The sequence below is a fragment of the Rhinopithecus bieti genome, unplaced genomic scaffold (genome assembly GCF_001698545.2).
Source record: "Rhinopithecus bieti isolate Rb0 unplaced genomic scaffold, ASM169854v2 scaffold_13900, whole genome shotgun sequence".
Classification (NCBI taxonomy): domain Eukaryota; kingdom Metazoa; phylum Chordata; class Mammalia; order Primates; family Cercopithecidae; genus Rhinopithecus; species Rhinopithecus bieti.
Window position 1 is genome coordinate 3,734,532 of NW_016808376.1, and position 11,089 is coordinate 3,745,620.

General features: G+C 44.1%; 1 protein-coding gene across 1 annotated transcript in view; it reads right to left on the bottom strand.

The window, feature by feature from the left end:
• Positions 1 to 7,984, bottom strand: part of UPF2 (UPF2 regulator of nonsense mediated mRNA decay) — a 122,670-nt gene extending 114,686 nt beyond the window's left edge. The window contains 2 exon segments of the mRNA XM_017886701.1: positions 188 to 564; positions 7,850 to 7,984. Of these exon segments, the coding sequence (XP_017742190.1) occupies positions 188 to 546 (359 nt within the window). The 5' untranslated portion in view covers positions 547 to 564; positions 7,850 to 7,984.
• Positions 7,985 to 11,089: the final 3,105 nt, after the last annotated feature.

Genomic DNA, 11,089 nt, shown 5'->3' on the forward strand with positions numbered 1-11,089 from the left:
TACAATCTTCCCATTCCCTCACATCAGTAAATACAATCAGCCGCCTTACAATCTTCCCATTCCCTCACATCAGTAAATACAATCAGCCGCCTTACAATCTTCCCATTCCCTCACATCAATAAATACAATCAACCGCCTTACAATCTTCCCATTCCCTCACATCAGTAAATACAATCAGCCGCCTTACTTCATCTGAGCAGCTGCTTCTTCCTGGCGTCTGGCCTGCTCCTCTTGCTTCTTTCTCTCTTCCTCTTGATGCTTCTTTTTTTCTTCCTCTTCTTTTTTCTTTGATTCTTCCTCTGCCTTCACCTTTTCTTCGTCTTTTTTCTTGCGTTCCTTGTCTTCCTTTTTTCTCTTATCATCTTCCAGTCTCTTCTTCTTGTCTTCAGGGGCCTTGCTGACCTCCTTCTTGGCAGTGAGCTTGGTATCGTCTTTTGGCCTCTCCTTGCTGCTCACTGGCCGCCTTTCACTGCAGTCTTTTTCCTTATTATTTGGTAAAGAGTCTTTTTCTTCCATACTTGCTGGCTTTTTACGCTCAGCTGGCATTATGTGACCCAGGACAATCTGTAAGAGGGAAACGATGTCAGTACCGTAGATGCAGTGACTTTTTTAAATGATATGACACTATTTTTTAAACAGAACATATTAATACAACTTGGCAATTGTAAAAGAGTAAACGCGGGCATGTAAAATGAATACTATTTCTGTAACAAAATAAGTTATTGGTCACATTCCTCATCCTATCATTATTAGTTATGCCCATGTCTAACTACTTGTTTTCACTTTTATAAGGAAAATCCAAGCCCAAACAAAAGTAGAGAGCATAACATAAGGAACCTCAACGTACCCATCACTCAGATTCAGCCACTATCAACTCCAAAACAATATGTCATTGCATTGTACATACTTCAGAATATATCTGTGAACATTTTGAGTCAGCTTTAACCCTAGCATTTGACAACCATGAAAGACGGTGGTTCACTATTTCATATAATATTCAATCTCAGTATTTCAGCTGAGAACGGAAACAAAAACAAGCCTTTGCCTCCTATATGTCAACAGACAAAACAGAACAGCGGACTCACAAATCTCACTTCATTGCTCTAACCTTATCACCAACCTTTCAGATATAAAAACTGTTAACTATCTCAAATTAAACTAGACTTTTAACTTCTTCATCTATATTAGTCAAAGTTAATTTGTAAATAAACATGAACATAAAATCCGTATGTTCCGTGCTATATCTGCCAATACAGAGTAGTTATTAGGCCAGGGTTTCTGAAGTTCAGCACCACTGACAGTGGGCAAAATACTTCTTTGGTTTTAGAGGGAAGGGGCCACCATGTGCTCCGTAGGAGGTTTAGCAGTGTCCCTGCCTGCTATGCAGTGCATACAAGTAGCTCCTCCCTCATTTTGACGACCAAATATAACTCCAGACATTGCTAAATATCCTTTGGAGACAAAATTATCACCCCAAAACTGCTGCACTAGTCATATGTGGTTACTTAAATGTAAATTAATCAAAATTAAATAAAACGTGAAATTCAGTTCTTCAGCCAGTATCTGTATTTCAAGTGCTCAATTCCACATGTAGCTAATGGCTTCCATACATAGCCGGACAGATACAGAACATTTCCACAGGAAGCTCTATTGGATAGCATTGGCCTATAGTACAGGCTTACAATTAACTGAAAGTAACTGTGGAACAAAAAACTGTACTTTTCAGGAAAATTCTGAATTTTTCTTTTCTAAAAATGTATTTCTCTACTCAGAACTAGTTGTCTAATTTCTTTTAGGCACAGTGTTTCGCATTTTAACTCCTAAATTATCTAAGAGCTGTATATAAGAAAATCAAAATGCATTCAGGCACAGTGGCTCATGCCTATAATCTCAGCACTTTGGGAGGCTGAGGTGGGCAGATCACCTGAGGTCTAGAGTTCGAGACCAGCCTGACTAACATGGAGAAACCACGTCTCTACTAAAAATACAAAAGTAGACAGGTATGGTGGCGCATGCCTGTAATCCCAGCTACTCGGGAGGCTGAAGCAGGAGAATCGCTTGAACCTGGGAGGCGGAGGTTGTAGTGAGCTGAGATCCCGCCATTGCACTTCAGCCTGGGCAACAAGAGCAAAACTCCGTCTCAAGAAAAAAAAAGAAAATCAAAATTCTATTTTAGAAGTAGAAAATTACCTAAATTTATTAATTTTTTGGTTTCTTTTTGAGACAGGGTCTCACTTTGTCACCCAAGCTGGAGAGCGGCGGCATGATCACAGCTCACTAAAGTCTCGACCTCCTGGGCTCAAGTGACCCACCTGCCTCAGCCCCCCAAGTAGCTGGGCCAGCAGGTGCTCAACACCACATCCAGATAATTGCAGTTTTAGTAGAGATGGGATTTCCCCATGTTGACCAGGCTGGTCTCCAACTCCTGAGTTTAAGTGACCCGCCCACCTGCACCTCCCAAAGTGCTGGCATCACAGGCACGAGCCATTGTATTTTTGAGCTTCAGTGTTTGTTTTTTCTTTTTTCTTTTTTTTGAATCTCACTCTGTTGCCCAGGCTGGAGCGCAGTGGCACGATCTCAGCTCACTGCAACCTCCACCTCCCGGGTTTAAGCGATGCTCCCACCTCAGCCTCCCAAGTAGCTGAGATTATAAGCGTGTGCCACCACACTCAGCTAATTTTTGTATTTTTAGTAAAGACAGGTTTCACTATATTGCCCAGGCTGCTTGAATTCTTGACCTCAAGTGATCCATCTGCCTTGGCCTCCCGAAGTGCTGGGATTACAAGCATGAGCCTCAGCGCCTGGCCACCCCTTAGTCGTTTTTTTTTTTTTTATTAAAAGCAATAGTATTCTTAAATATTTTCAAGTATAGGTTTTAAATTACAGCACTTAAAACTAGGTTACCAAAAAAAGCATTTGCAATATTGACATTTTTTAAATACAAAAATACTTTACTTCAGTACTCTAATAAAATGTTAATACCACAGAAAGCAACCTAGGCCAACCTAGGCTTTAATTTTTGCAGGTACATGCCACAGCCTATACCTTCTCATAGCTACCTTTTCCTTCTATTTTTTCTTTTACTCCCTCATTGCTCTCCACTCCCTTGTTCTATGCATTTAATTTGATAGTGACACCTAAAAGCTTTAGCTAACCCCACTGGTAAAACTCAGAACAACAAAAAAGCCGTTGGTCCTATTTTTAAAATTGTCATTAGGGGCTGGGCGCAGTGGTTCACGCCTGTAATCCCAGCAATTCGGGACGCCAAGGTGGCCGGATCACCTGAAGTCAGGAGTTCGAGACCAGCCTGGCCAACATGGCGAAACCCCATCTCTAATGAAAATACAAAAATTAGCTGGGCGTGGTAGCAGGTACCTGTAATCCCAGCTACTGGGGAGACTGAGGGAGAACTGCTTGAACCCAGAGAGCAGAGGTTGCAGTGAGCTGAGATCGTGCCACTGCACTCCAGCATGGGCGACAGAGTGAGACTCCATCTCACACACACACACACACACACACACACACACACACACACACACATTACGTTTAATATATGAAAAAGCAGGTTGGGCACTGTGGCTCATTCCTGTAATCTGAGCACTTTGGGAGGCCAAGGCAGGAGGATCACTTGAGGTCAGGAGTTCAAGACCAGCCTGGCCAACATGGTGAAGTCCGTCTCTACTAAATATACAAAAATTAACCAGGCATGGTGGAGGGCGCCTGTAACCCCAGCTACTTGGGAAGCTGAAGCAAGAGAATCACTTGAACCTGGGAGGCAGAGGCTGCAGTGAGCCAAGATAGTGCCACTGCATTTCAGCCTGGGCAACAGACAGAGACTCTGTCTAAAAAAAAAAAAAAAAAAAAAAGCAACAACAACAAAAAATGAAAAAGCATTCTTTCTATGCCAAGACAACATTAGCATTTATATTATCTATTTTTTAATTTTAAAAAAAACTGTTTTAATAAAATAGAGACAAGGTCTCAGTATGTTGCCCTGGCTGGTCTCACACTTCTGGGCTCAAGGGATTCTTCCACCTCTGCCTTCCAAAGTGCTAGGATTACAGATATGAGGCACCACACCCGGCCAGCATTTATATTATCTATAAGTGTAGTTATTGATTCTTCTACATTTTCAATTAAATATCCAACTTTAATGTGAAAATATCATGCCCTTAAACCAAACAAACTTTCAAAGAGACTATAATACTAATACTTACTACTCATGGTACCATACTAAACATTTTATATACATTATCTCATTTAATACTAAAATCCTTATGAGGTAGGTATTATTTTCGCTATTTTATAAATGAGTAAACTGAGACTTGACCAAGTAACTTGACCAAGGCCTGCACAGCTGGGGACAGAATGGGAATCTGAACCCATTCTCTGAACCAAAGAATCCTAAGAGTACCAAATTGCGAGATGGAAGACTTGTTTGTAAAAACTGACTATAGCAAACCATAGAACTATGAATCTCAAGAGTAGAAAGAATCCTTCATAGTGGTTAAGCAGTTCTTACACAATGTTTTTAACTTTTAGCAGACTCTGGCTGAAACATATGGGGACAACTTAATATCTAAAGTAATAACATGATCTTATTGAGGGATATTAATCATTAAGTGAAAAAAGTTTATATAGATTTCACATTTTCTGATGTGATACATCAACAAGTAACATTTCAGGACCACAGGAAACTACAAACAATGGCATCAGAACTTACAATTCATGTCTCTCTCTTTTTTTTTTTTTTTTTTTGAAATGGAGTCTCACTCTGTTGCCAGGCTGGAGTGCAGTGGTGCGATCTCGGCTCACCGCAACCTCTACCACCCAGGTTCAAGCCATTCTCCTGCCTCAGCCTCCCGAGTAGCTGGGATTACAGGCGCGCATCACCATGCCCGGCTAATTTTGTATTTTTAGTAGAGAAGGGGTTTCTCCATGTTGGTCAGGCTGGTCTCAAACTCCTGACCTCAGGTGATCCACCCGCCTTGGTATCCCAAAGTTCTGGGATTATAAGCATGAGTCACCATGGCTGGTCTCATGTCTCACTTCTAAAGATAAAATAAAATCTTAAATTCTTCAAAGAAAAGATTAAGAAATTCATGTAGTATTTGACAAATTCACAAAGATCATCATTTATTAGTTCAACAAAGTCCCAAACTTTTATGACTCTTTAATAAGATTTATTTGTTAATTAAATTGTAAATACTTACTACATAAAATAAAGCTACAGTAGGCGTTCAAGAATTAGACTCCAGGCCAGGCATAGTGGCTCATGCCTGTAATCCCAGCACTTTGGGAGGCTGAGGCAGGCAGATCACCAGGTCAAGCAATCGAGACCATCCTGGCCAACAACATGGTGAAAGCCTGTCTCTACTAAAAATACCAAAATTAACTGGGTGTGGTGGCACACGCCTGTAGTTCCAGCTACTCAGGAGGCTGAGGCAGGAGAATCACTTGAACCCAGGAGGTGGAGGTTGCAGTGAGCCGAGATGGCGCCACTGGACTCCAGCCTGGCAACAGAGCGAGACTCCGTCTCAAGAAAAAAAAAAAAAAGGAATAGACTCTACCCTAGAGCATAATAAAACAGATTCTCCATAAAACCCTTAAGTCCTGAGACTGGTATCTTCTTTCAATCACTTCAACCTTACATTACAAGCATACACCCAAAGTATACTTGGAACTAAATTTCCGTAAACAAAAAAAAAAGACAAAAATCTAAAAGTTCATGAAGAGGCAGCAATGCAACTTGTGAAAACAACATACATGGGCTTGGAAGTCGATAGATTTTAAACCTGCATCCCAACTCTGCAGGCTGATGGCTACAGAAATCAGGCAACAACTTCTCTGAGTCCACTTATTTATCAATAAGAAGGATATACTGCTATCTATCTTGTAAAGTTCTTAAAATTCTAGCATAGTAACTAGCATGAGGGAGGCATTAATAAATGTTCTCTCACAAAGAACACTGAGAAGTTCAGCATACAATGAAAGATTTGTAAAGTCAGATAAAGACTATTAGATTTTATCTACTTCTATCCTCAATTTTTACATTCCAAGGACAGCAGCAGAGTCACCTACCCAAGACTACACAGCTAGTTTCCATGGCTGGATCAACACTCACTACCCAGTGCTCTTTTTCACTACCTACACTAAAACGAATAAAATATACAAACACCATGATTCACCTCAAAACACGTTTATGTCGACTTAAAAAACTGAGCACTAAGTGATATTTAATAAAATGCTAAAATTCTTATTTCAATAACTTCAAGCTTTAACAGCCAAACTTTTCATCTAAAGTGTTTCCAAAAGTTTTCTAGTCCAAACTACAATTTTAAAAGGTTCTTTCTCAATATAGTAACGAGAAAAAGTCGTGATCTTTTCACTGGAATCCGATTAGCTGTTACAAATTAGTTTGCGGAATACAATTTATATTCAGACTACCCTTAAAAGGAAACCATGCTTTAAAACCACCTTCCTAGCTCCCAAAATAGTGTCCTGTCACTTGAACTGTATATTTTATTTGGTATTCTAAATATATTCTGAACTCCCAAAAGAAAGTAAAACTAATTTACTAGTAAAAGTACCAGTGGAGTGTAATGGTGGGAAGAGGGCACAAAAGGGGTGTTTCCTTTTAAAGACATTCCCTTGCGAAGTACCATATGGGTTATGTATGAAATCCCAATCAGAGTGCTCCGAAAATACTCCAGAGTGAGAGAATGCTGTTTCACCTTTCAATTCTTAGTCAAAATGTTGTAAGGACAGAACAGCACAGGAACACTCTCTCTCAGTTTCTGACTTTATTTTTTAAAGAACATCCTTAGTATAAAGGACGTGTTACGAATTGTTAGAAATTGTCCCAGCTCACAAATGAGGAGACTGACGATGTTAAGGAACACCTAAGAACTATGGAAATGAGATAAAGCGTCAGCGAGCGTTTCACTTTGATCTGATGCATCACTCTTCGTGTCGTGTAAGTCCTCCAAGAAGAGCAAGAGAACTGAAGGTCCGATCACCCCAGAGTGGACCCAGCTGGCTCTGCTCTGCCAACCTGGGGACCAAATATCCCGTGGTCACTTTCTTAGTCCAACAGTCCTAGCAAGAAGAGAGTGCCTGGAGCCTTGAAGGGGTGAAGGCAAAGTGAACAATCAACCAGCCTATGTGATTAAAAGGAAGTCAACCAAACAGCCCATGCCCACCATCCCCAGATACACCCCAAGCCCCTCCACCTACACACACCTCTCCTACAAACCCCTGCTCTGGTGGTGTGGCAAGGTCTACACCCACCACACCACTTCCCCGCCACAACTCCCCTTCCCACAGGTATCCACGGTCACCTTCGCGGACCATCGCTGCCCCAACCCCAACTTCTCGCCCCACACTCCCTCGCCACAGAAGCCTCCCCGGCCGGTCTCCCCACTCCGCAGCCTCCCACACACGCGCCCTCCCCACTTCCTCGCCCTCGCTTCCCTCCCGGCTCTCGAGGAGCTCCCCCGACCTCCCCTCGCTCTCCTCCACGCCCCCGAACACCTTCGCCCCTCCACCGCGGGCTCCCCGCCTCCAGCCCCGAGGCCCGGCCCAGGCATGTGGGGCAGGCACCTCCTCCACCGACCCCCATGCCCGGCCCGGCCCGGGGGCTCCCGTGTTGATGGGAGCCTCGGAGAGAGGGGGTCTGAGGAGAACGACGCCGGACCCGCGGTCCCTCCACTGCTCGCCGACCCCGGAGAGCTGGAGTGCGGAGTCGCCTCTGGGGTCCCCCAGGGAGTAGGACTCTAGGCCAGTGCCCCCCAGCCCCGTTTCTTCCCGATCGTTGGAGCGGAGGGAAAGGAGGATCCCCGGGACTCACCTCGAGCCTGTTGTCAACATTAGCCCCGGGTTTCCCAGCACCAACTCCAGCGCTCGGGCTCTCCCCTCCCCTCCCCCCACCTATCTCGCAGCCGAGGGCCCGCCTTCCCTTAGCTCCCCCTCCTCCCTCCGCCCGCCGGCCCTCCCGCCCGCCACTCACCAGCGCGGCCGGGCTGAGAGTGGGGGCGGGGCGGAAGGAGGCGAGAGGGAAAAGGCCGTCCGCGCCACTGCCCGATTAAAAACAGTCCTGATCGTCCTCCCCGCGGCATGCCGATGCCCTCAGCTTGACTCTGGGGTGGCGGGTCCGGGGCAAAGGTTCATATAAATGCCACCCACTTAATGGCTCTTCCAAATTCCCCAGTCGATGAGAAGAGCGAATTTTTCAGACAGGTAATGCGTAAGGTAGCCACGACCAGCACCTCAAGCCAGGGCCCCAGCGGAGAGGTGGAGTGTTCCGAGGACCCGAGGCAGGAAGTGGATTGGTCGCCAGGAAAGGGAAAGCGCCTGAATTGGAGCTGCGCAGGCGCAAGCACTTCGCGGAGGATGGGGGTGGGAAGCGCGAATGGGGCGGGGCGGAGCTCACGGGAGGCGAGGAAGGGTGGTGGATTAGTGGGAGGGTTACGGAGCGCCATTAAGGACAAGCCTGGGCACGTGATTCTCCTGGGAGTTTCCTGGTGCGAACGTAAGGAAGAGGTCTAAGAAGAGAAAGTTTGATTGGACTAATTCAAGGGGAGACGTTGAAGATTTAGAAAATTGGAAACTGGAGAAACTAAAGCATATGGCTGGTTTGGGAGGTGGGAGTCGCTTAGGAATGGGTCTAGTTTTAAGAATGCCCTAGAAGACATCAAAAGTCCCGCGGGGGGATTTCAGTAGCAGTTGTAGGTGTTCGACGTAAAAACCACCCAGGGCGAAGAAGAATCAAGGCTTTTTCCATACACTTCTTAGAAAACACCCGGTTCTAACAAGCAAATTTTTATTACAGTGGAAAGACCTCCCTGAGTTACCAAATCACTCATTTTTTAAAAAAATGGCTAGCGTCGACATTTCTTCTGAATGCGAACCCAGGCTGACTTTTAAAAATGGGTTATCAGTTTATCCACACTGCTTATTTCCCCCTGAATTGCTAAAATGGTGCATCTGGCCTCGAAACAGTGCTGGGTTCTGCGAACATGATACGAGTAGGTGGCTCTGGCTGGTAGAGGAACAAGGGTGCGAAACTGGTCTTGACGTTTGCTTGGCCTGCGGGGGCCCCACCTGGTGTCCAAGCACACATAATGAGCTACTACCAACCACAAATACTTGAGGCAAGTCCAGGTTCCCTATGACTCCACCTTTGCCCGTTTGTCTCTATGTACTGTTTGTTTCCCCATTTACTCTTAGCACGCAAATTATCCTCTCATACTGAGTGTTGCTGCTTCCTGTATTTTAAAAAAATACACACTACACATAGGTCGATCATTTAAAGGGTAGTAAAAGAGAAAGATGAATACAGCTATTCTGCAGCCTTGATAAACAATGATGAGAACTGCCCCCAAATACCATGTTGGTGATAGCCACCCACCCTTCTCTTCAAGGTTTCTTTTTCTCATTTTGTCGGATTACCTTAAGAAGCTTTACCTCTGGCCAGACATGGTGACTCATACCCGTAATCTCAGCACTTTGGGAGGCCGAGGCTAGTGGATCACCTGAGGTCAGGAGTTCCAGACCAGCCTGGCCCAAACATGGTGAAACCCCGTCTCTACTAAAAATAGAAAATTAGCCTGACGTGGTGGCGAGCGCCTGTAATCCCAGCTGCTCGGGAGGCTGAGGCAGGAGAATCCATTAGAACCCAGGAAGCAGAGGTTGCAGTGAGCCAAGATAGCGCCACTGCACTCCTGCCTGGTCAACAGAGCAAGCGAGACTCTGTCTCAAAAAAAAAAGAGAAAAAAGCTTTACCTCTTTGTTAATAAATATAATAAATCCTGCTCATCCTACATCAAGTCAACCTTTGCCTTTAATCAGGTGTTAAAAGGAAATCACCTAAAAGAGGAGGGCCTTTTTGTTGAGCATTTGCTATTTTACATTTGTGATTTTAATTGCAGTCACCATTTTATAGAAGTTGAGTCAGATTAATTTACTGTCACAAAATTAATAAGTATACTACCTAGTATTCTACTCAAATCTAACTCCAAAAACCCAAGTTCTTTCTGCCATGGCTCTACGCAAACTTTTATGTAAACTGAAAATGCTGCCAATCATTTTACGTCCAAAGACAGATATCAAGCTAGCCACCAAAGGTCTGATGTGGGAATATCATTGTAATGTCTTAACTAGAAAAAAACACCCCACTGTGAAGAGGCCATCATTTTTTATTCTGATAATTCAAACTTTATCATTTTCTGAAAATACATTCTCAAGATGAGTTTTGAGAAAAGTCTCAAAATGTTCATTGTTCTTTTGTCTGCTGCAATTGACAGAACTGTTCTATATGGGGAAAAAAGAGAATAAGCTATTTAGTTTTTATTTAGACCTACACAATACTACTCGCTACTTAAAACCTAGCTGGTGGCAGCTTCACAGACAAAAGCAAAGGCCAGGCAAAGAGATTACAATTACAGAGGACAAATCCTGACTTTAGGGAAAAGAAAAAGGCATCATATGAGGCCAACCAGCTCTAACTACATCCTCTGCCCCCTAACCTCAGAGAACTGGGAGGGTGTTGTTCCATGAGGAAATCCAGCTTTGATCTTTTAGAAGCCGATGTTTAACCCAGTTTAAGCTGCTTTTTTAAAAATACCTACCTCTTGGTATATCTCTGCTAGAAATTTTTTCAGTGTTTCCTCTTTCTGCTTAACAGTTTCCAAAAGTAAATGTGTTGGGGTGTGTCCCTTCAATATGAAATATAAGCATTGGCCAGGCGCAGTGGCTCACACCTGTAATCCCAACACTTTGGGAGGCTGAGGAGGGCGGATCACCTGAGGTTGGGAGTTCGAGACCAGTCTGGCCAACATGGTGAACTCCTGTCCCTACTAAAAATACAAAATTAGCCAGGCGTGGTGGCGTGCACCTGTAATCCCAGCCACCCAGGAGGCTGAGGCAGGAGAATCACTTGAACCCAGAAGGCAGCGGTTGCAGGGAGCCGAGATCATGCCATTGTACTCCAGCCTGGGCAACAAGAGCGAAACTGGGTCTCAACAAAAACAAACAAACAAAAAGAAATAAGTATTGAGGGTGCATTTAAACAAATATAAACATATGAAAC